The sequence below is a fragment of the Haemaphysalis longicornis genome, unplaced genomic scaffold, assembly GCF_048455015.1.
Source record: "Haemaphysalis longicornis isolate Haplotype H1 unplaced genomic scaffold, Haemaphysalis longicornis Haplotype H1 scaffold_5, whole genome shotgun sequence".
In the NCBI taxonomy this organism is placed as follows: domain Eukaryota; kingdom Metazoa; phylum Arthropoda; class Arachnida; order Ixodida; family Ixodidae; genus Haemaphysalis; species Haemaphysalis longicornis.
Window position 1 is genome coordinate 43,751,553 of NW_027526385.1, and position 25,653 is coordinate 43,777,205.

General features: G+C 47.3%; 1 protein-coding gene across 1 annotated transcript in view; it reads right to left on the reverse strand.

Annotated features, from left to right (window-relative positions):
* Positions 1–2,199: 2,199 nt before the first annotated feature.
* Positions 2,200–25,653, reverse strand: part of LOC144139664 (uncharacterized) — a 46,883-nt gene continuing 23,429 nt past the window's right edge. Inside the window, exons 4-5 of the mRNA XM_077671954.1 lie at positions 6,641–6,769; positions 2,200–5,791 (exon numbers count right to left, since the gene is read on the reverse strand). Of these exons, the coding sequence (XP_077528080.1) occupies positions 3,815–5,791; positions 6,641–6,769 (2,106 nt within the window). The 3' untranslated portion in view covers positions 2,200–3,814. The remainder of the gene's footprint in view (positions 5,792–6,640; positions 6,770–25,653) is intronic.

Here is a 25,653-nt window from a genome sequence, read left to right on the forward strand (position 1 = left end):
AGACTTGTTAGTTCATTTAAAAGATTTGTTTATTAATTTGTTAATTGTTAATTTGTTTGTTAGGCTTTGTTAATTTAAAAAAATTGTTAATTGGTATGAGTTGAAGTGTAACCAAATTTCATCGTCTGTATATTCAAAAAGTGAAGCCCAGGTATGAAAAGCAGTCAAGGACTCTGGATGTACTGAGCATGCTATCGCAGCGACAAACGGGAACAAATGAAAAATAATATGAAAATGTTTTTTATAACGTTTCATAAACTGGGTACGTTATTCCGGGAACGGGCTAAATAAATAGGAAAATACGAAACGGCAAGGTTCTTTCGCCCCGGGTTGAAATGGGAAGGAACAAACGGGAAGGTTCAAATGGGAACGGGTTCAAACGGGAACGGGCCAAGTGGGAAAGGGCGAAACGGGAAGGTCGTTTTGCGCCGGGTTGAAACGGGAGGGAACAAGCGGGAAGGGTGAAATGGGAATGGGTTCAAACGGGAACCTCCCGCGGCGGCTGCTGCGGCGCTCACAGTTCCCAGGCTGCTTTGCGGCCGCCGTTTGGGGGCGCGCGCAACTTTCCGGAAAGGTCTATTCTCGTTGTGTGCTGTGCTGGGAGCTCACGGGTGAAGCCGGCGTGCTGAGCCCTCGTTGGCGAAACGGTGACCTCGACGACACCGATCCGTCTCGTGAAGAATCGAGGACGAAGTTTGCCACCACTAGTTCTGCACTACCTATCCTACAAGTCACGTTGCCATCAGTAATGACATGCAACAACGTGCCAGAGATCACCACACGAACCAACGCCGTGCTGTGATGTGGCGACGTGAGGTTCGATTGTGTGCATCGGAGCGTAGAGCTCGACGTCTTAGCAGACTCGGCTTTTGCGGTAAATGTGCAATTGAGATGTGGTCGAGTGGAGGGTGTGTTGTGTCATATGTACCGATTAATTTGTGCTGTCGCCCTTCATGTCAGCGCACTCGGCGGTGAAGTGCGATGCTTGCATGGCAGCGATTGTTGCAGGCAGCCGCTGCAAGCAACGCGCGGTTGCGCTGGCAGTTACGATCGCTTTGGCGTTCGGTTAGCGCCCGAGGGAGGTTGTTTCGCTCAACGGAGCTGGTACGCGCGTAACATGCTGCGCGTTGCGGGGACGAAAGATGGCACCGGAGGTGGTGAAAGGGTACGGAGACCATGTTGACAGCAGGACGCTTGTTTACTTCATCCCTCTCCCGTGCACTTATTCTATTCCAGCATAAAGGCTAGACTTCTGCCAATTACTAGGACGTCATAACCTAGCTTTATGAACGACAAAAAGTAGGTTCTGTAGCTAGTAACAGCTTCGAATTTCAGATTTACAAAAATACAGCAATTACACTGCACTAAATGGCCACTTTACAAGTGCCCTTTTAGGGCTGCTATAATTCAGGCATGTTAACTGAACAACCTCCGCTTAAACTCTTTTGCGCTTACCCCCGCCTTTTGATATATATCCTCCTCTGGGTATTGAAGTGTCCATATGCATTCTGCTCTTTGTTCTCCAATTTTATTTCAAGCCGCACTAAAACAAAGTTAATGTAATGACCTGCATAGTTTCGCAGTGTTAGTAAGAGTATTCCTAGTTCGCAACCAATTTTACATATTAATTGTGAAACCGCCATACTTCTACTGCACTAACGTTAGTTGCAACCATTACCGAAGCCTGAAAGGAACTTTACATTTTTTGCGTGTCAGCAACAACTGAAAGAGCCTTGCTGTAAAGAAATTTTGTACCAAACATTATGCTTGCATTATGGCGGATACAGTTGCGATGTTTAATTGCCGCTGCTGTACATCACAACTTTACGTTAATCAGGCAGAGTTAAAATGACAGCAAGCATTTCCCACATGCTTTAGAGAAACTGCTGGTAAAACAAAATATATAAAATATAAAATCAGCACATGTGCAAAAAGGCCATTAACTGCGAAAGTAAAATTAGAATTCAATAAGTACACTTCAAACACGAGAAAAACCAAAGAATATTTTACTTTAAAAAGTGCAATATCTTGCAGGTAGGTAGTTTATTGGTGATGTGACTGACTGCTTGTTTGTACCTGTAATTCTGCCTTAACAGTGGAAAGCATTCAAATGGTAATGACTGTCTAAGCTGTAGCTTATAAGCCACTTAACTGCACTCAGCAATGCTACAGATCTGTGAGACAGGATAGTTGAGCAGACACCAATTTATTTGAGAGCAGGCCTCAGGTACATGTGGGTGTACAAACATATTCAAAGTTAAATAACACCGAAAGACAGACTAATATATACACAGGTAAACAATCCTATGTGGAGTAATAAAATAAAAATCAAAGAACACAAGACCACTTGCACTTCGCTGTACAGATACTAGGACACTGCACCTCTGTGAAATTAAAACTCGCGGGCATTGCACAAAGCCTCCACAAAAATTGTTCCATGGTCAGTTAGAAAAACACAGTAAAGAGAAGAGTTGGTTCTCAAAATACAAAAGGCACGAAGTCAGGTAAATTCCAATACATTAGCATGTATAGCTTACATGTATGCCACACGTGGAGGCAACACCCCTCTGATAAACTTGAACAAAGCATGTACATTACACAAATATCTATTATTTGAGGACTGCTAAGCATATACTACAGACCAGTACTTTGTTGATGAATTTAATTTCTCTCAAGTGACCCTTTTAATGTTATAGCAGTTGAAAAACTAGCATGTGGCATAGATACAGTAATGACGCCAAAACTACATACATATCAGTTGATGACACAGCCTGCCGATGGAACATTTTTGAACTCAAGTGAGCACGAACATATCATGCAAGCCACTGTCCTTAGAACAGGGAGTTCAGTTCAGCAAAAAACACACTCCCGGGATATCTGTGTCAAAATTTCAGTGTAAATGTAACATTAAAGAAGCCATGAAGACAAGATGCATGTTTGGTTTATTTGAAAAAGTGCCTCATTACAATAACCACTTTAGGCGCAAGCTTCACTCAAATAAGCTATTAATAAGCAAAACAGAAAAGGCATGCGACACCCTAGCTACTTTTTCGCACTGTATGATGCATTATGAGCAGCTTGTTCCGATTGGCTGATGCCGACAAAGTGCAACACAAATTCAACAGGGGTCGTAAGCGTGTAAAATGAGATATTTGCATCTAAGTTTGGTGCCTATTCCTTTTATAGCGGTAAGAATGATAAAATAAACAATGAAAGCTACAAACATAAACTTAAAAGCACCAGTGCTAACGGGACGCACAATGCTGGCCGAAGCTGCGGAGCCGTCGAGCACAATGGGCTTGTCTGACACGACACTGTTAACTGGCATAAGCTACATTGCCACTTACGTAACTCTGTTTGTCGAGCATAACCAGTGTTTCACGAAACGATGAACTGTACAAAAATAAGCCAGGTACACATCCGGTCAAAAACAAAGCGAGTGTGGACAGCTGTCTTTGCGCGGTATCATTGTGCCACATAGGAACGTGGACGGTAAATAAAGACAACAAATGACACGTCTCGCCGTTTGCAGCAAGCTTAGTCAACACACACTTTTGTTTTAGGAACCTACCCTACATATGCATCGCTGATGTCGCGAAACATGCAATGCACCGGGAGAAAATTTAGACTTAAATTGTTTAATTTCTCAGTGAATAAGGCATTGTTTGCTGCCTGACAAGTGCTGGAGGCACTGTAAAACACCAAATCTTTCACAACTTGTATTTTGCTTTCATGGCCTTTTGAGTGCAAAGCATTTTGTGGACAACTTGGAAAGAGTTCATATACCACTCGCAAGTCAGCTAAGGATAGTGCACTATAGGCGTTTCCGCTTTGGAAGGGGTTTCAAAGATGAGCATCCTTTGGTTGGTGAGCCTCGAATTTGAAGACCTGAACTGTGTGGCACACATTCAGCTAACCTACGAAACGCTGATTCAACCATTTTCTTGGTGTCCAACAGTGCATCAACGTCATGACAGTAATGAAGAAGGGAGCTGCACTTTTCCCATTCTTCAGCTATGGCTTTTCGCAGCACTGATGCTGCCGGATTTCCTAGAGCTTCTCTCTCGGAATGCAGAGCCTGCTGAGGGGCCTCAAAAACAGGCAGCTCTACGAGATCAAGAACATCAGAGGATGTATCTGATGGTGGACAGCTGCCCAAAGTAATTTCGGGCCGATTACGGTAACTATCTGGGAGAGATGCAAACGACCACCCACTAATGTGCTTAAAAACAGCACAGAAGTGCTTGCATGGGTATTTGTGCTTGGCAAAGTCAGGGCAAGTGCACAGAGGCTTGCAGAACTCAACTGTGTGCGCTTCATCGTCGTCTCTTTCCGACTGAACAGCAAACGCACCTTCAGTAGGCAGTTCCCTAATGTCAGAGCGTGTATACTCCTCTGCATTTACAAGCCGCCTGAGCATGTGCCTAATAAAGCTGTGGGGCCGGTTGTGAAGAAATGCGGGGACAGCGTCTTTGTACTGTCTGTACAGTGATGACTGCCTCATTGTCGACTCGTGGAACTTTTTCTCGTTGTCAGGAAGGTAGCCACAAACAACTGCTGCGATCAGAGACGTCAGTGACCGCTTTCCACTCGCACTTTTGACATAGTGGGCCTTGAGCACCCTGTTTTGGGCTTCAATGCCGTTATTTGTCGTTAGAACAACGTCAAATTCAAGTCTATGAAACATTACCCACAGCTCCTTCACACCTAGCCACACCGTTTCAAAGTAGCTGCGAAATTTTTCGTTGTTCCAGTACTCTGAGCTAACTAGGTCTTTAAGTGCCTTCTCAAACTCGCCCTCATTTAAAGCACTGCCCAGGCGTTTCATTAGCTGCAGGGCATGCTCTGGATGAGAAATGTTATTTTCTTTTCTTCGGAGCCACCTTTGCCATGCCTGTATTCTGTGAAAATCACAGATCGTTACCCTGCTGTTCACAAACACCTGCCGGATGGCACTGATTTCTGCATTGCTATAGTCCACCATCCAGTACTGTGGGGAAAAGTTGTTGCCCCACTGTTTGAAAATGTTCAGGGCTTCAGCAATGCAGAAAGATGTTTCAAACTGCACTATAAAAGTGCCAGCAGCTGCGTACCCTGATGGTGTCTTGACAACCAGAAGAAACAAAGGCAACGCATAATCACTCGTTTTGTGCGTTGCATCTAAACATACAACTGCACTGCCGTACTTTAAGAGCATGGTGTTCATAAACTTGGACTGAAAACAGAAAAGCAGCGTTTCCTCACACTCACTGGCGACAACTTCTTCCACATTCTCCGATTCAGTACTGGTTACGCAGCTGCGTGCCCTGTATGGGCGGTAGAGGACAAAGCTGTCTGGTTGCTCGCTGCTGATTTTTTTAACTAAGTCGCCAGCATTCTCTTGGTCTATCGTGCTGAAGCGGTCTTTCCTCAGGACTGCCTGAATGTGGTTGCTCACATCTCTGTTTGTAGGGTAGAATGCCCTGCTACTGGTATCAGGCTTTTCTTTTCCTGAGAAAAGCACATCACGCACATAGTAAAGAAGGCACTTTTTCACATCTGGCACAGATGTAATTCCTTCCCTCACAAGCATTTCAGTCCTCTCCGCAATGTCCTTGTTTACACCCTGGCTGAAGGCTTCAATTTCATCGAAACCATGATTGCAATGAGAGTCCAAGTCAGCAACTGCAACGTATACCCTGCATTCAGTGCTTACTGCCTGCTTTGCTTGCAGTGCCTCGTTCAGCTGTCTGGCCTTGTCCGACTTGAGCCTCTCTTTCTTATTTCGGCCGCATGGCTGTGGTATGTCCGCCTGAAAATTAGGCATTATGGATTATAACGTATACCTCAATCACAATGGCTTTCATCTCATGGGCACTGGGCTATGAATGCAAAAAAGATTACATAATGTGCTAGCACTATTCAGTCAGTAGAAGTTAAGTTTCTCAGATTACTATAGAAGCCTGCAGCAAAATGTTTTTTTTTTTTCAGAGAACTTGTAAGAGCCATTTACATTATTGCAGAGGTAAAGGTAGCCGTGCTGACCAACAAAACTAATAAGTGAAATCAACATATCATTCAAATAGAAGGTGTAAACTAGACTGCAATAACAGTAAAAAAATGGTGTTTAAAACAGTTATGACGACATGCTATGAAACACAGTTATGTATGAAATGGGTATAATACATGTTATCTGGAACAATTTGCAAGTGATGAAATGTAATGCAACAGATGCTGAGAAATTTTAGCTCTTGTGCAGCTGGATCCAATTAGGAGAATTGCATCATAAAGAAACTTTGATAACTAGCATCTTAAGGAAGCTATAAAATTCATTGAGCAAGGAACAAATGATTGCACTATGCACAATTATTTGGAAGTGAACATTTTAGGCACCTCATAATTTATAAAAAACTGTGACATTTACTTACTTGTAGGCTGTGTATGTGCAGCTCTTAACCAAGCTTTTACATCTCATTCTGAGAGATTAGTTATATAAAAATGCTTGCATCTAACTTTCCTTGTTCAGATCCAAACAATGGGCAAGTAACCGTTACAAGTCGAACTTATGAAAGCAAACATTGAAAGAGAAAAAAGATAGTTGTGTGTGAAAGATCGAAACACCTCAGCTGAAATTTTTACACCAACAATTGCACACAATTACCTTGAAGTCGGGATAAAGTTCTACATGCTTGAAATGTAGGGTTGCTGTGCACCCTTTTTTCTTTGTCCCTTGGAGCAGGATTCTCTTCTTCTGGAAGACTTCTTTAGGCCAGTCTGTAGCTGTTGAGCCCTGTAAATTCAAGAGAGAGAGATGTTTTTATTCGTGATGCACTAATGTGGCAAAGAACCAGTACCCAAATATGTTCAGTGTGGCATCCTGTGACCTAGTGCACAAAAAAAAAGGGAGCAAAGGCTTCAATGCACCCAAGATTTTTTTTTTTTTTTACTTTTTCGTTAGCGCAACTTGGACACGTAAGCACTCTACGATTTAGTGAATGTGAAAGCATTAGTGCTCAGTTGCTTCCCAATAAATATGCCAGTATTGTGGGCACTGCCATTGTGTGGTGGATCACTGGTGACCTGTGCACCAGTGGGTAAGCTTGGTGAAATCACATACTCTCATTCATATCGTCCTTTTTTCTTTTTGCGTTTGTGCCAACTGCTGCTACACTAGCCCAATGCAAAGAACCGAAATGTCCAAACCAACGCGACTGCTCTCCGTCTTCCCTGTTGAAACCCCTCTGACTTTTAAAAGCAGCCTGCTACCTTGTTCATGCGGCAACAAGCGACAAGAGAACCGATTTTGTACATGGTTTTGCCGTTTTGCTGCCTCGGTAAACCAAGCTTACACACAAAAGGGTGAATGTGGGAACAACGCTGGAGTAGCAAAGCATTTATGCCAAGTTGAACATGAAAGCCTTAGACTGGTGGCGAGGTGGTAGGCAGTCGTGGGTATGGCTTGTTGTGACTACTTGTTACTCGAAAAGTCATGCCACTGAGTTCACTTGTTTTGTTTCACCATGTATGAATTAGGCTTTGAGTGGAACCGGCACAAATGAGGGTGCAGGAAATTTTCACATTCATTAGTATGTAATATACATATGCCTTGTCCTTTTGCTGCTCAGTTTTCTTGTAGTATTCCACTCCAAAGATGCATACTTTAGAAGTTTGCTTGACCACACGGAATGGTATGTTGTCAACTGATATTCGACGGCCACAGTGAATCGTAGAGAAAACCACGTTGCCTGAAAAGAAAGAGCAAAATAGTTTTTAAAAGCCTCATTTTGTGTTTATGAGAAAACAACCTCTCACTTTGAAGTAACGAGCGAGTACTTCGATAAGGCTAATAAATTATATTTTAAGCTCTCTAAAAGTAAAAAAGCTATGTAAAAGTAAGTGCCGATATGTTAAATAATGTGTAGTCTCTAAAAGGGGACACGTTAACGTTGAAAATTGTGCATGGTATTAGCCAAACAGTTTGCTCATTCTTACCCTTCAAACAGTCTTACCCTAGACTATTTATGAAAAGTTTATGAAAGACCCTTCATTTAAACGTAGCTAGTGTCTATGGAGTTTTGACGGGACCCATAATGAAAATTAAATTGTTACATCTGAGGGAACTTTAACCCAATATTTTGAGTTACGTCTGCAGACGTAACCTGAAAATGAAATTGGAGTTGCGTCCAACATGTTCCACTGTAAAAATTTTAGAGCCATGGCAGGGAACCAGAAACGGAAATTAAAGTGACGATGTGGTCAAGTGAAAACAAAAAAGTTAACGGCTGACGGAGCCAAAGTACAGTTACGTGCTATGCTACAATTAAAAAAAAATGCGTATGTTGCTGCTTTATGTCTGTGCATCATCAACAAATTATTGTTGAAACCTGACCCTTCCGTGCGTTTCACGTCAGTTGGCAATTAAAGAAAAATTTTCTGCAGTATGTGCGTTCTAATTTTATATACATACATACATATATATGTAATTTTTTTAATCGAAGTTTGGAACATTTGTTTATATGAATGCACATGTACTTCTTGCTATATTGAACACAAAAGAAAAGCATAGTTCTTTTGGCGGGCAGCTCTTGCCGAGATTGATTGATTGATTGTGCAGTTTAACCAAGGGTTTAACGTGCTGAAGTTACAGCTGGACTATGAGGCGTGGATTAGTGGAGGGCTCGGGATTATTTTTGACCAGCTGTGGATGTTTAGTTAGTTTAGATTACAAAGGGCGTCGACTCTACTAATTTAGAACGTCAATTTAATTTCAGTTTCGGGTTCCGCTGGTCGGGGATGCATTCACTGTGAATTACGCGTCTGATACACGCACAGCCGCCGATTTTTTAATAACGTCGCGCGAGCATCGACCGGCGGGTCGATCAGCGCTTTATCAGGGTAGAAGGCTGCGAAATGAGCGAGAATATAGATGCAGTTCGCATGCGCTTAACGGACCTGCAAGTGCAGTTGTCTGCTAGGGTGTCCGTACGTTCCCGCAAGTGCGGCACAACCCCTTCCCGCTTGTGTAATCAGCCGCCTATCTGTATTGGCGTGAACAATTAACGTGCACGATAAATCGCTGTCAGCACCCGGCAATGAAGACAGCCGCTTGATTACCAGCGGGAAGGGGTTGTGTCGTGATTGTGCGAACAGCCTAGCAGCTACGACATGCAGTTGCACTGGCGGGAGCGGTCTGCGGATGCGAACTGTGATCGTTCAGCCGCTTACGTATACCTTGGCGCTGATCGAACCACTCGCCGGCTTTACGTAACCCAAAACATTCAATGGTAAAAGCTCCGTCGCGTGAAACTCTACTTTGCATTTTGGGTTTCGTCGGACCTACTTTAAACTGCGGCAATTGTACTAGGCCAGAGGCAAGTCCATGAATTATGCTTACTTTTGCGCGAGTTGCTGACTTCTTTTGACGTTCGCACGGAGTACTTAACGTTCACAGCAGCCAAGGACCTTTCAAAATGCTGAACCTCATCATTTGACTTCAAGTAGCCATGCCAGTAGCCGTCTTCTTGATGCAGCCCTTGCAAGTACTTCTCCAAAACAATTTTCTGCCGATCAGCAGAGTCGCTCATCGTTGCATGTCGTCGAAGACCAGCGTGCAAATGCGAGTTCTTGCGGTGGACTGAACGTGCGCGTTCTGTGCTCCGGTATACGGAAGGACCACACAAGAGCAAAAACATTTTTGTGTTCACTTTATTTTGAGGGATTCCTTTCCAGAAAGTAAACCATCACCACATGTGAAAGCTCCATGCGCGTGCGTTGTGCCGAGCGCTTTTAGCTATGAACAGGACGGGAGAAACATAACCAACACCACATGTGAGCCTCGAAGGAGCATGGAGAGCCAGATGCAGGAACAGGTAAGGTTAATAACTACCACATGTGGGCGTCACCTTCCCGGCGCGCAAGGCCAGCCGCGCGCTCGGAACGATCGACCGCCACGCACGAACGCTACGCCCGAAACCACGAAACAACGGAAACAAGAAAAAAAAAGAAAAAAAAAACTCTCTCTCTCTCTCTCTTTTTCTCACTCCCTCGCTCGCTCTGGACAGTTAGTCACCTGACAAACTGTCACGTGACTTTTTGTCGACGTCACGACCTCTGCGATCACGTGACAGGAGCAAGAGGGGGTGTAGGGGCGATCGTCTGTGAAATGAGGCTCACCCGAGCGCCGCCACCGCCGCTGGCTCGCTCGGCCAGGCGCTTGGCCCGCTATCGCTGTACCCGCCCGGGTCGGGCCGGCAAGCAACTTCCCGTGTGCATCGGTTCTTTGGTCAGTGGCTTCAGCGTACGCGTGCACTAATCAACGAATAGCGTGGAACTCATCGGTGTGGAGAAGCGTGTATGGATTGTAAATAGAGCTAGGTGGACAGCGAGACGGTAGGTTGACTTGCAGCCTCTTCGTCTATCGGCGACTGGTAAACACGCGTAGAATTCGGAGGCGTCAGAACGTTGCGCCTGTGAAAAGAAGCGACATTTGTGGGCCGTGATGCGGGTGTTGTGGCGTGAAAGCAAGTGTGTGCATTTCTTCGTGCAATAATATGTTGAAAAGAGCCTTCGTGAGTTTGTTATTTTCTGCTCCTCCCGCAACCCGCAAATGCTTTCGGCATTGCTCCAGGTTAGTAGCATGTGTTTTAGCTTGATTTCTACCTGCTTTTGTCGCGTATTCTTTGACTTTGAATGGTTGACGCACCAACGAGGTCGTATGTACAAGTCGGGAAGTAGCTGCGCTGAACGCAGTCGCATCATCGCTCATCGCAAGTGCGAACACCACCTCAAGGCCTCATCGCGCGACTCGCGCCGTCGCGCGACGAGACAAATCGCCAGTGGGAACGGCGGCGCCGCGGGTGAGGGGAGAGAAAAAAAGAGGAGGGCAGCGGAGAAGGAGAGAGCAGTTGGCGCTACCTTAGTTCTTTCAGGGACCTTTCAGTTCTTTCAGGGACCGCGTCGCCTGCTTCGGCGGCGGGAGGCCGCTGCAGCCGACCGCGGCGGGCCGCCGCGCAGTCGTACCGCGGCAGCTTTCTAATACTGCTCTTGCTAAACTTAAACATCGATCATCGTTCCAGTCAACTAGCTTAAAGGGACCCTGCAACACTTACCATCGACTACTCGGAATGTATTTTGGGGTAAAGTCTATTGTCCCAGCAATCTCCCCCGCAAGAATTATGAAAATCCGTTCACTATCACCGAAACTACGCGCGTTGAAAAATCGCGCATAAATGTTCCCTCTCAACTCAACCGCGGACAACGCGACCAAAGCTGCGTGCTCTCTCCCGTAGAGAGGGGCGGCGCGCGCAGTCTGTTCGGCGGCCTTCGATATGTCACAGGCCGGGAAGTTCTGTCCTTTTCCCCGCAATGTGCACGGGTCTATTTCCGGTCTGGTGCCACAAAAAAGCAGGCATGGCGGCCTGCTTGCAAGCAAGCGCTCAGGCTGGTAGGACGTTGTTGAAGCAATAAACGTTTGTTGTCGAGTGGGCTCGTTGAAAGTGGAATATTTAGTTCGTCACTCAAACTTCGCGCGCACTCAAAACAAAAGAAACACCAAAAGCATGCGGACAGGTTCAGACATACAAGAGGTCCACACACAGCGCCGCAGACGGCTGATCATCACAGGAAATGCCAGAATTTAGCCGCGAAGTTGACCAGCGACAGCCAATAGGACAGCCAGGACAGCCATGGCCCGATTGACGTCGCAGAGGCCCAGTCAGGGGTGCATAATGAGGAGAATTGAAGAGAGAGCGGTTGGTTTTTCCGTGTCTTTCACGGCGATTTGCGTGCTTACCGCTTCACGTGCACGTGTAATATTTGGCTCGGGTGTTCCTGGCAGTGTAATCTAAACGTCGCGCAGGTTTACTTGCACTGCACGAAGAGTGTTGCAGGGTCCCTTTAAACGCCTTCGGCCTTCTAGTCGATGTTACCGCATGACATTTGTGCACTGCTTAAGTGGAAATGCTTTAGGTCGCCTGTATGCACTTACCTGCACGCGCAGCTCATTGGGACGGTCGGCCTATATTTGAACTGTCTACATTGCGTTTAACTTCATGTACGGTAGCTTCTAAGCCAATTACCCTTCCTCAGCGTAGTTTTTATAACTACTGCGCCGTCTTACCTCGACCAAAAACGACCCAACGAGTTTGTGAAAGCAGTGCCTTTATAAGTGCTTTTATCTCCACGCGGCAATAGGAAGTTTTTCTGAATCTCGTCGGTGCAATGTCCCGTTAACCAGCTTCCGATGTCGAGTTCCTATGCTCAACTTTTATATTCTGCCAGGCTGGTCCCACCTCATCTCGCCTTTGTGCACTCTGTGGTGCATACGAACATTAGATCACCAAAGATGAAATTTCGCTTTACAGTTCTTAGGCTCAGTTCATCTATGACAAATGCACTCGAATTTTGTGAGTTCACATTAAAGCTTGAATCCGCAATTTAAAGGAGCCATGAAGAGAAAACACAAGTTTGGTTCATTCGAAAGATTGCCTCGTTAGAACCATAACGACACCACTTATAACGCAAACTTCGCTCAAATAAGCTACATAATTAGGAAAAAAAGAAATGACCATGCGACCCACCAGCTCATTTTCCGCAACAGAACCTATGATGTCACTGGGGAATGCTCTGCGATTGGCGGAGGCCGGCAAAAGCAAACGCATGTTAGGCAGGGCTTACAGTTTGCATAGCGAGCTAAATGCCCGTGAAACATACTGCACATTCTTTTTATGACAAAGAACGGTGGAGTAAACGGTTGAAGTTCCGAACGAACACGCAAGCGTGTGCGCCAATGCGTACGAAACTACCGCCTGGCCGAGCTCGACATCTCGCCATCGCGCAGACGAATTTTCGGGTCCGAGGCGCTCTGACCTTGGGGGAAAAATGCCGTAAACACCGCGCATTGACGCTCGTATCTTTCTGGTCGAAGGAGAGAGCTCGCGCGAACGGCTTTCCATACACGACACCGGCCAACTGCCATAAGCGATACTGCTACTGAAGTTGAACTATTATTAACCGTAATTATTATTAAAGCCCCAACCACATGGAGCGATTTTGCGAGCGACTTGGGGCGCGACGCGACTAGCGACGAACTACTTTTCGCCGCGCACCAAGTCGCTCATCGAATCGCTCGGTTCTGGGTCGCCAGAAACAGTCGCTCGCCTCCCGGAAGTGGCCTCAGCGACTAGCCAATAGGAGAGCCCCTACGTAAGCACGCAACCTCCGGTTTTGAAAGAGAACGGGGGGGGAAGATTTTGCAAATCCACGCTGACGACGTTTGCGGTGCAGCGGCAAAGAAAGCTTTGCGTGGCAAAGCTTGTGTACACGCTGAAGCAGAAGCAAGAAGGCTCCCGCTCACACTGGGTGAGACCCGTGTGGAAAAAACGACGTCAAGAAAGCGAATTCTTCACGGTGTTCATGTTGGAGCCGAGAAACGAGGCGCAGAAGGAAAAGCGTGCGCTATAACCCATGGCAAACCAGTTTTGGAGATGCAATGAAGTGCAAAAAGCAAGGTAGAAAGGCGTAATACTTTTTAGTCATGCTTTTTATGACAAATGAACAAAAAAAAATGTTTGCAAACATCCAGCGTACCAAGCGCGTTACTATGCGCAGTGCGGAAACATTGAAATCGCCATCCTCATCTGCAGTCGCATGCTCAGTCGCTCGAGCCGTCGCTGTCATGTGGCTGCCTCGGCGAGCGACTTCGGTTCGGCGACTGCGGATCCTAGTCGCGTCGCTCGTCGCGTCGCTGGAAAAATCGCTCCATGTGGTTAGCGCTTAACCGTATTATTAACCGTAATAAGAGCAGAGGCGCCCGTGTTTGTTGCCTCTGCCCTTAGTCCCGTCCCTGCGCTGTTAAACTTCATCCTTTCCTTGCTTCTATACCAAAGCAAAAAATTACTTCAGCAGTTGCGACCGTTATTTTGGGAGCAAAAAACGACGTTTTTCTCGATTCCACCCAAAGTGGACTTGGCTAATTATGAAAAAAAAAAAAAAAAAAAACTCCTGATAAACTTTTTAACTGTTTTTCTTTTATTGGCGAAATTCTGATACAAATTCTAATACACGTACATACTTATTGCCGCTAATAGACCTATCAGTCTGTATTAGTCTATTAGGTCCATCAGTCTGTATTCGTCTATTAGATCTATCAGTGTGTATTAGTCTGGTAGGTCTACCAGAGTGTACTAGTTCTATCAGAACCAGTGGCAAGTTCGAACAAAGCAATGAAGCATGGCAACACGTTTTATTATCAGGGTACAGGGGGGATTGAAAGAAATGGGAACAGCGGAGCACACAGCTTCCGACGCATGCTGCCCCGTCTGGCTGCAAAGTCAGTAAACTGCGCGCATGCGCATTTTTTTGGGAGCGTTTGAGAGTGTGGCCTATATTTATGGGAAATGCTTGATCAAGACGCGACCCCGATCGTTTATTGAGAGGCGTCTTTTCACGCTGCGTCGCCACTGAGCAGGGTGATCATTCAAGGGCATCATGCTAGCTGCAATCAGCCTGCTGCGGGCTTGGCTCCCGAATGTAGTAGATAACAATATGCTCAGTGGCGACAGAGCATAAGACGCCCCAAAATAAATGGCCGCCGTCCCTTCTTTATCAAGCATTTCCACTAACAGTAGGCCACACTCTCAAACACTCTGAAAGAATTACGCATGCGCGCCGTTTACTGACAGCGCAGCCAGACGGTGTGGCATGCGTCGGAGGCTGTGTGCTCCGTTCGTATTTCTATTAATCCCCCCTGTACACAGGCAAATTCCTCTGGCTGGATAATTTAACGATGCATACTTTCGTAACCTGATTAAGAACGAACGAATAAATTGCAATGCGAATCCACAAAATAGCTGCAGCATGCAATCAAAAAAGCTCAAGTCAAACCTGCACGGTCCAGTCATAGGCACAGATCGAGCGCATTAATGGCCGATTGAACACCATTCCCATTGTGATGCAACTTCAAAACGGCATTCACCCTTCCGCAACACGCGATTAGAATGGAATCTCTTCGTCGTGAGGCATTCCCTTGAGAATCAACACAAATGTCCGCAGCGGCGAGGTGATGGGTGAAAGATGGGTCGGGCGGCGGCCTGGATTGTATTTGTAAATGTTAGGCGGGCGCTACACATCTCCAACGCTTCTCGATGACGTGATGCGCACGCTTTCTTCCATGTCAGGCGTTCGTTACACAGCATAGCAGAAGGAGCAAAGATGTTCGAAGCGGCGAGGTGACGGGTCCAAGATGGGTTGCGCGGTGGCCTGGTTCATACTTGCCAAAGTTATGCGAGCGTTAGACACATCTCCAACACTTCTCGATGATGCGATGCACACGCGTCTGTTGTGAAATAACGCTACAAGCTGTTTTCTTCTAGCCGTCTTCTTCCTGAACGTTCACACACGCCAACCGCACTTTTATGTTTGTCGCCATATTGGCTACCCAACGAAGATCATGGCATGGCTTGGCTTGACTTCGTTGCAGTCTTTCCGGGTTAGATTTCTTGCTCTTCTTGCGGCCTCACAGGCGCAGAACTTTTAGCGCTCTTAGCTCCCATCAGCTTTCTTCATGTCTGATAGCAGCGCATTTTTTAGGAGCGAAAGTGAAAAAAAAAATGTTGACCTATTTTGCATAATAATTTGGTAGGAGATTTACGGAGATTTAAAACTGAACAATAGGCTTCATAATGTCATACCAAATAAATTTTATTGCTTAAGGGCCTTCATTTCAACCTTGTGGTGCTTATGTCGCGTGATTTTCGGGAAAAAATAAAATTCAGTAAATCGCACTTTGTGGGTCCATTTGTATTAGTTTTTATTTAAACCAAATACGTCTCTACGTATTAGACTCATATTTGTATTTGCAAACTAATACAACCTTATTGGTGCATTTGTATTTGACTAATACATCTTATACGTAAAACTTATAAAACTGATACAAGTGTGTATAAGACTAATGCACGTTATATATATACAATAAAAAATGTATAAGACTAATACAAGTTTCTATCAGAATTTTTGCTAGGGATACGAGTGTAATCGCCTTTCCTCCATGGTAACGGCAGCGTCAGACGTCCATACGGACTGTGATCCAAAAGAAGTAATACAACGGATCATTTAGGGATCATTCGCAATCCATTGTGGTCCGAAATAAGTTATAGGATGGACCATTGAGGGATCATTTACAATATCTAACCCTGTGGATGTCCCCTGGACGCCCAGTAAAGGATCCAGGATGTTTAGACCATTTGAGGACGTCCTCAGGACGTTTTGCGTTTACTGGGCAGTCATTGCGATTTGAACCAAAACACACTGGGCGACGATATTATTTTCAGCAGACGTATTTTTGTCCCGCAAAGCGCTTGCTAAACGGGTTTAGTGTAGCGAGTTGAGCGGACGCGGCACTGAGCAGATGCGCGAACACGAATTTGACCATGCTACGGTAGAACAGTCACTAACTCCCTTCTGCAATGCATTATTACCTATATTTGCGGAGTGTTTGTGGCGCATCTCAAACTCGGTGGCGACATTTCTTTTCCCTTCTCAATAGGATTATTTCACGGATCAATTTGAGCAGCGGATATTGGAGAAGCTTGGCGTTAAAAAAACTAAACCCCAATGCCACTCCCAACATTTTTTCTCACGGGAAGCCACGTCAGCAGCACAAGCCACCTGCACGACGTCATTACGGACGTTTGTTCCAATAAAATATCTATTTGCTGGCACCAATTCATTTTTGTGATTTATTGTTTTCTCTTGATAATCATCGTGACATTGGTCCTCTTTCGAATTTCTTTCGGGTGTATCCCTGTGTTAGTGCAATGTACAAATCTGCCAGAATATATCCCAGCACAAAACAATTCTGTCCAGGCGCCTCCATTAATAACGGCTGTAAACGACCGCGCCCGGTGAAAAAACGTATTGCATGATTAATTAACTGCAGTAACTAGTTACATAATTTGTACCTAGAGGGACTGTAATTTCAGTTTACCCGATCGATTGATCGCAGTCTTCTCTGGCGCGTATTCCCAGAATTACAAGTCTGCGTTTTTCACTAGGTTCGCACATGAACGTACGGCCGCGAGTGTAGTTTAGTGTATCCGGCTGCGAAGTCGGGGAAGCAGGGGCTTTTCACGTCGCTGTACGTGCACACACGCACAACAGCATGTGTATGTTTTTAGTCTACTCACAGCAGCCTATAACGACATGAAGGTGAAGGAAACATTTCTACAAAAACGGCAAAGCACTCTAAACTGCGCGTAATTAAGGTAGGCTGTAGGTCGTTAGTAAAAGCGGGCGCAGAGTGAACGCCGCTGAGGATACACAATTATCGCAAGAAAGGCGAGTACAAGGACGCCAGCGCAGCGCTCGAACTACGGCATTTGCGAATGAAGCGCACTGTATACTGCCGCGAACCGTGCGCAAGACCTCTGTGCAGTGATTGCACGACCACAGTCACGCGAATGCAAGAACGGAACTACCGTAACAGAGCAGTTTGAAATGTCCACGCTCGATCCTTTCGCATTCACGAGCTATCCTGAGGTGTTACAGAATGCCGCACACGTAAACAAAAACCGCGCTGTGCGTATGCGCCAGCGGCATCCGCCCCGCAAATATCCCCTTGTAGACAAAAATATAAAACAAAACACTATCACTCAGTGCCTGTTGGTAAAACGGGGCTCTAGAAATCCTATAAATGCTACCAAAGAGCGATTTCGGCGCGAAAACAAGAGCAAACTGCAGCGAGCGCCCTGAAGCGTAGCGAGGGCGTCTGCTCTCAAGTGGCCAACAAATATGGCGGCCCCGCCGCGGAGTTACATTCCCACTGGCGATGCGCCTCGTCGCGCGACGAAAAGCGACGTCGCAAAGCGACGAGCCGGCCGTCGCTTTTCGGAGTTTTGCGACGGCGGAGCAGATCGCTCTCGGTCCGAATTCCTTCGTCGCGCGACGGCCCCGCAAAACCGGTAAGCCAATCATGGCCGCGGAGTAGGCTGACGTAGCCGGAAACGAAACGTTTCTTTACATCCGGTATGCAAACGCTGTGGGCGGGCGGGCGAGCGCCGCCACCGCCGCTGGCTCGCTCGGCCAGGCGCTTGGCCCGCTATCGCTGTACCCGCCCGGGTCGGGCCGGCAAGCAACTTCCCGTGTGCATCGGTTCTTTGGTCAGTGGCTTCAGCGTACGCGTGCACTAATCAACGAATAGCGTGGAACTCATCGGTGTGGAGAAGCGTGTATGGACTGTAAATAGAGCTAGGTGGACAGCGAGACGGTAGGTTGACTTGCAGCCTCTTCGTCTATCGGCGACTGGTAAACACGCGTAGAATTCGGAGGCGTCAGAACGTTGCGCCTGTGAAAAGAAGCGACATTTGTGGGCCGTGATGCGGGTGTTGTGGCGTGAAAGCAAGTGTGTGCATTTCTTCGTGCAATAATATGTTGAAAAGAGCCTTCGTGAGTTTGTTATTTTCTGCTCCTCCCGCAACCCGCAAATGCTTTCGGCATTGCTCCAGGTTAGTAGCATGTGTTTTAGCTTGATTTCTACCTGCTTTTGTCGCGTATTCTTTGACTTTGAATGGTTGACGCACCAACGAGGTCGTATGTACAAGTCGGGAAGTAGCTGCGCTGAACGCAGTCGCATCATCGCTCATCGCAAGTGCGAACACCACCTCAAGGCCTCATCGCGCGACTCGCGCCGTCGCGCGACGAGACAAATCGCCAGTGGGAACGGCGGCGCCGCGGGTGAGGGGAGAGAAAAAAGAGGAGGGCAGCGGAGAAGGAGAGAGCAGTTGGCGCTACCTTAGTTCTTTCAGGGACCTTTCAGTTCTTTCAGGGACCGCGTCGCCTGCTTCGGCGGCGGGAGGCCGCTGCAGCCGACCGCGGCGGGCCGCCGCGCAGTCGTACCGCGGCAGCTTTCTAATACTGCTCTTGCTAAACTTAAACATCGATCATCGTTCCAGTCAACTAGCTTAAACGCCTTCGGCCTTCTAGTCGATGTTACCGCATGACATTTGTGCACTGCTTAAGTGGAAATGCTTTAGGTCGCCTGTATGCACTTACCTGCACGCGCAGCTCATTGGGACGGTCGGCCTATATTTGAACTGTCTACATTGCGTTTAACTTCATGTACGGTAGCTTCTAAGCCAATTACCCTTCCTCAGCGTAGTTTTTATAACTACTGCGCCGTCTTACCTCGACCAAAAACGACCCAACGAGTTTGTGAAAGCAGTGCCTTTATAAGTGCTTTTATCTCCACGCGGCAATAGGAAGTTTTTCTGAATCTCGTCGGTGCAATGTCCCGTTAACCAGCTTCCGATGTCGAGTTCCTATGCTCAACTTTTATATTCTGCCAGGCTGGTCCCACCTCATCTCGCCTTTGTGCACTCTGTGGTGCATACGAACATTAGATCACCAAAGATGAAATTTCGCTTTACAGTTCTTAGGCTCAGTTCATCTATGACAAATGCACTCGAATTTTGTGAGTTCACATTAAAGCTTGAATCCGCAATTTAAAGGAGCCATGAAGAGAAAACACAAGTTTGGTTCATTCGAAAGATTGCCTCGTTAGAACCATAACGACACCACTTATAACGCAAACTTCGCTCAAATAAGCTACATAATTAGGAAAAAAAGAAATGATCATGCGACCCACCAGCTCATTTTCCGCAACAGAACCTATGATGTCACTGGGGAATGCTCTGCGATTGGCGGAGGCCGGCAAAAGCAAACGCATGTTAGGCAGGGCTTACAGTTTGCATAGCGAGCTAAATGCCCGTGAAACATACTGCACATTCTTTTTATGACAAAGAACGGTGGAGTAAACGGTTGAAGTTCCGAACGAACACGCAAGCGTGTGCGCCAATGCGTACGAAACTACCGCCTGGCCGAGCTCGACATCTCGCCATCGCGCAGACGAATTTTCGGGTCCGAGGCGCTCTGACCTTGGGGGAAAAATGCCGTAAACACCGCGCATTGACGCTCGTATCTTTCTGGTCGAAGGAGAGAGCTCGCGCGAACGGCTTTCCATACACGACACCGGCCAACTGCCATAAGCGATACTGCTACTGAAGTTGAACTATTATTAACCGTAATAAAAATACGGCACATACGTACCAGTCTGTATTCGTCCGTCGCGGCGGGGCTGACGAGGCAGCGGTGCCGACGGCAGGGCGTTCGTCTGTTGTGGCTATCACGGAATGGTCGCTTTCCCGTCCACCGCGTATCCCACAACTCTTGCCGCTCGTGCACTTAGAAGCATTGAGCGTTCAAGTGGTGTGAGGTTGTTAAATGCAAGCCCTAGCTCCTCGGCGAGAGTTTTGTTCTCCGGATCAGGCGATTCCATGACTAGGGCTGCGGGTGCACTAGGTTTTACAAGTATTTTTAAAATGGCCGCCGTCTCGGTCGACTCCCGCGTGTGGGTGCTATACGGAGTCGACATACTAAGTATCTGTTTCATGGACCGGCCCGTGTGACGCCGTTGCTCACGTCACCAAATGTGCAATTTTAGCGGGAGATTTAAAATTTTGGCTTAAATTGCCTTATTTCTCGGTGAATAAAGCATCATTTGCTTCCGGGAAAGCGCTTGGGGTACTATGAAACACCTAATCTTTCGAATAAAACAAACTTTTGTTTTCTCTTCATGGCTCCTTTAAAGGAGGTGCTCATGGTACGCCTGAATTCACAAGAATCTTTGACCGCCATTTTGATGTCTTGAACTCAAGAAATCCGTTCAGCTGGTCATACAAGACACCTCTTCGAAAGGCGAATCAGTCTTCAATGAGGACTTTAAAAAAAAAAGGCTGAATTGTACAAAACATGACGCAAGGATGCACAAGAAAAACCAGTGTTTGAGGGCCTCAAGAACACTATTTGCAGGACAACTTATATGTATGCACGGTGTCAGCACCTTTTGATGTGTTTGTGGCGACGGGAAGCTGCCGAAATCGCTCACGCTCAAGACGACTCAATGCCACATCGAAAATTTTTTGGTTGCGTAAAAATAAAAGGGTGGCTAAAACAACAGCCCTACTGCCTGTCAATTTACAGCTGCCTACAAGCGTCTTTTTATTAGAACAGAAGTTGCACCATCAGATACTGGAAACTCCTCTCGCGATATTGTGACTTATCTCTGCCCCTCAGGTGATGAAAACCTCGTTGAAACGCCAACAGCTTTCGCCTCGTTGAGAAGATCACCGCTGTTGCAGGTACTTAATGATGATAACTATAACATCCAGCGGGTCGACTTCCACACAAGCCTTTCGCTTGTTCTCAGTGCAGTAGTGCTTTATACAGCAGTATTTGGGGCACGGAAAGTATATGGAGGCCGAGGCACATCCCCCAATGAATACTGCGTCCACTGAGCTTCCAGAAGTCGTTTCTGCGAAAACAAACGGTGGTCTCGCGGCACCATCGAAATACTTCTTGAAATTGCGCCGCTTCGTGGAAAAAGGGTTTAGTGTTTACAGGTTGAATGCAAGGGTTAATGTTCTACACGTTTAATGCAGCCGTTATATGCAAATAGTGAGCGCCAATAGTGGAGGTGTTGACAGTATTGTTTGAACAAATATTACTTGCTGAATTGGAGCCTCATCTGTTGAACTGCGATGCATTCGACAATCGCATTTAAGTTTTGTCGAAGATTGCCAACGTGTATTCAATAATCAGGTTCTGCCCATTCCGACTGAAATCAACCGGAAAAACTTGCACGCACAACGGTGTATGAACACAGCAGACAGTCTATTATTTCGTAAAATCTGCAAATGACAGATAAGAACCAGAATTGAAGGAAGCTGGCTAGCTAGTATGCCTTCGTATTTTTTGCGGTTTTTAAGTGCGTGCGTTTTGTATAAGTCGCCTAATAGCCTACGTTGTGATAAACCAGGCAGTTTTTTTTTAATTGGTTACTCTTTTATCGCGTGTAACTTTTTTCTTTCGAAATTGTGTAAACCCTGGGGTGAATAAAATTTGTGTACCGTTTGTTGCTTCCTCCGTGTGCCTCTCTTCTGAAACGTTTCGAGCAAATATGCCTTACACCGTGAACGGCTGAATGAGTATGCGCTCATATGTAATCGCGTACGGCACATTTGTTATTCTGTAAACAGCTGCTTTGGGAGGCAGTAATCTGTTGTTTTAGCCACCCTTTTATTTTTACGCAACCAAAATATTTTCGATGTGGCATTAAGTCGTCTTGAGAGTGAGCGATTTCGGCAGCTCCCCGTCGCCACAAACACATCAAAAGGTGCTGACACCATGCATACATATAAGTTGTCCTGCAAATACAGTGTTCTTGAGGCCCTCAAACACTGGTTTTTTCTTGTGCATCAAGCTTGTGTCATGTTATGTACAATTCAGCCTTTTTTTTTTAAAGTCCTCATTGAAGACTGATTCGCCTTTCGGAGAGGTGTCTTGTATGACAAGCTGAACGGATTTCTTGATATCAAGACATCAAAATGGCGGTCAAAGATCCTTGTGAATTCAGGCGTACCATGAGCACCTCCTTTAAATTGCGGATTCAAGCTTTAATGTGAACTCGCAAAATTCGAGTGCGTTTGTCATAGATGAACTGAGCCTAAGAACTGTAAAGCGAAATTTATCTTTGGTGATCTAATGTTCGTATGCACCACAGAGTGCACAAAGGCGAGATGAGGTGGGACCAGCCTGGCAGAATATAAAAGTTGAGCATAGGAACTCTACATCGGAAGCTGGTTAACAGGACCTTGCACCGACGAGATTCAGAAAAACTGACCTATTGCCGCGTGGAGATAAAAGCACTACTGCTTTCACAAACTTGTGGGGTCGTTTTTGGTCGAGGTAAGACGGCGCAGTAGTTATAAAAACTACGCTGAAAAGGGTAATTGGATTAGAAACTACCGTACATGAAGTTAAACGCAGGCCGCGGCGGCCGCTTTTCTGATGGAGGCGAAAAGCAAAAACGCACGTGTGTACTGTTGCGACCGTGAAGGCCGACTGCAGCCGGGAAGAGGTCCAGAGCTGATAGGCCAACGTAACTGTTTACTTCATAGCGAGAGGTGAGCCGAAGCCAAAGAACAATGCCCCGACGGGCGAGGTTACAATACAGGACTAGAGCAGAGCGACAACATCGATTCGCTGCTCTAACAGGAATGGTTTACAACGCTTGGGAGCTCTATTTATACCCGAAAGCGGTAACGGTCAAACGCAACACGTGGGAACACGCACTACACTCTTTCCAGAGTTCGTAAGCTGTTCATAGCCTCGGGCACGTTGAGCATCGTTGAGTCCGAGAGAGGGGAGAGAGGAGGACTCCGTTGCGATCACCGGGGCCTGCCTCTGTGTCTTTGAAGAGCGTGGAGACGAGCCGTGCAGGCAGCCGCCGAAGTTCAGCCGCCGCAGGCAGCCGCCGAATGCGCAGAGAGCGAAGCGTCTGACGAGGCTTTGTCGCAACTTGTTGCCGACATGATTGCGCCTGTTTCTCGAAGGCGCACGAGTGGCTTCGCCGCACAGCCGAGGAGTGATGCGGGGAAGTACTGCGGCGCTGGCCCATTCGTAACAGCTTCTCCGCCGGGGGTCCGAGATCCCGATGGACAAGGGTCTGCAACCGTTGTCCGGAGGGATGCTATCGAAGTGAAGTGTTCGGCAGACGCTCGACTCCAGGCCTTGGCTGTACGACACCGTGCTGGAGCTTCACCGGCGGGTCACTGGACGAGTAGTGGCTCCCCAAGAACGTCTCTGGCTTGGTCAGGCAAGCAACAGAACAACACAGGAAGACACAACCGCATCGCCGGCAAGTGCGAAGACAAATTCACACTGAAGCTGTACCAGGCTTTTAGTTGCGAAAAAGTACGCGAATAACTAACTACTCTAGTTATATTTTTGCCCAGCAGTACTTTAGACAAGGGACAAACTTGAAAGGTGACATTTCGCGTGATTGGAAATGTCCCACACACAGAAAAAAATGTAATCGTAAAGGGCGAAACCTGCTTCAGGAAAAACAATGAACTTGAGAAAGTCGGGCGTCTACAAGCCACTTCTCGCGCTGAGAGCTGCGATTCGAGCTCTCATCATTGCTTCGAGTTTTCCCCTTGTATCGCACATTAGGTGCGCCCGTTCTCTGAAAGAGAGTGCTGCGACCGCGTGAAAACACACCGGTCGTCTTGTTCGACAAAGGTCGAGCGCGCGGAGGAGCGAACGAGACTTTCCAACGTTCAAACGAGAGGCGCGCACTCTTTTTCGGAGGCGGCGTTTCCTCGGCGCGATGCGAGCTCACGGCTTTGCCCCTTGGCGTGCCCGCACTGAAACACGCGCCGCAAGTACCCGCGGAAGTTTTTGCTATCCCCTCGTTGCTCGCCATTTTACGAACGCGTTCGGCAAGCAAACGCCGGAACGCGTTTGCGTTCATTCCTCTTGGCTGGTCGGTTCCCGACTTCGGCTCAGCCACAAGAGAAACTGGAACCTCAACTAGCTCAGCCGATGTTGGCCTATCATCGGGAGCATCAGCTGGGAGTGAAACGGGCACGACGAGCTCTTTAGACACCTTGTAGTTCCCAACAGCCACTACCTCGTCGTCCCTCGCGCTTTCAGCGACAGCCTCGGCACGCGAAGACCGAAGCGTGTTCCCGTTCTGCTTCCTCACTGCCAGAACTACGCTACAACCAGGCTGCCCTGTCTCAAAAGACGGCTCAGTTGCCCGCGTCGCCGGAATCTCTACGAACTCGGCTGGTCTTCGCTCGAATTCGGTTACCTGAGCTGGTGAAAGAACAGAATCGGCTGGCTTAGTGGCGAGATCGTGATTACTCCCAACTGAGCCGTGCAAACCATTCGCTGCCTCGGCAGCAGGCTTTGCCACAACGTAGGTCTCTTCTGAACTGCCGCCGTCCGAAGAAAGAACATCCGTTTCAGCGGACTCGTGTTGCCTTTCGGTAGCCTCATGGTTTGCGCACTCCAGCGAAACCTCGCTATTTCGCGAAATGTTCATGTTCAGACCGGTAGCCGCTTCCAAGGCCTCCCGCGAATTCGAACCGTCCGAACACTCCGCCGAGATCTCCAAAACAAACGCCGACACATTATCGCACTCAGTGGACACGCACTGCCCCCTGCCGCCTCTGCCGACAGTCTGAGCTAATGCGCCTTCGTTATCTCTCTCAGCAACCCTGACTCGCTGCTGGGCCGCAACCGTCGCCTCCGACTCGCGCTCCCGAGCGTCTGCTACTGACAGCGCTGGCACGGTGCTTTCCTCGACAACGAGGTCTTTTTCGAGCAACAATTCCAACTCAGGCTTCGCTTCTTCCTGCTCGAGTTGAATTTTGTGCTCTAGGTTCTTGTTCTCCCGTTGGAGTCTCTCTCTTTCGAGCCTCTTTCTTTCCCTTCGGATTCGCTCGATATCGAGGGCGTACCATCGCATCTTTTCCTCGTGTTCCTCATCTCGCTTCCTTTCCTCGAGTTCCTCCTCCGTAGCCAGACGTTTAGCCTCTGCCTCTGCCTCTGCCGCCTGACGTTTCGCGGTCTCCCTGCCATTGAACAGATCAATGCATTCTGACAGCTCCTCATCGTCAGCGCCGACAGCGAGTATAGCCTGTATCAGCTCTGGCTTTCTCAGCGCGTCCGTAACATCCAAGCGCAACTCTTTTGCAAGCTCCAACAACTGCGGTTTTTTCAACGCTTTCAAATTCATGGCCGGTCTAGAGTACTGCTTTCCCACTGCTCCAAAAA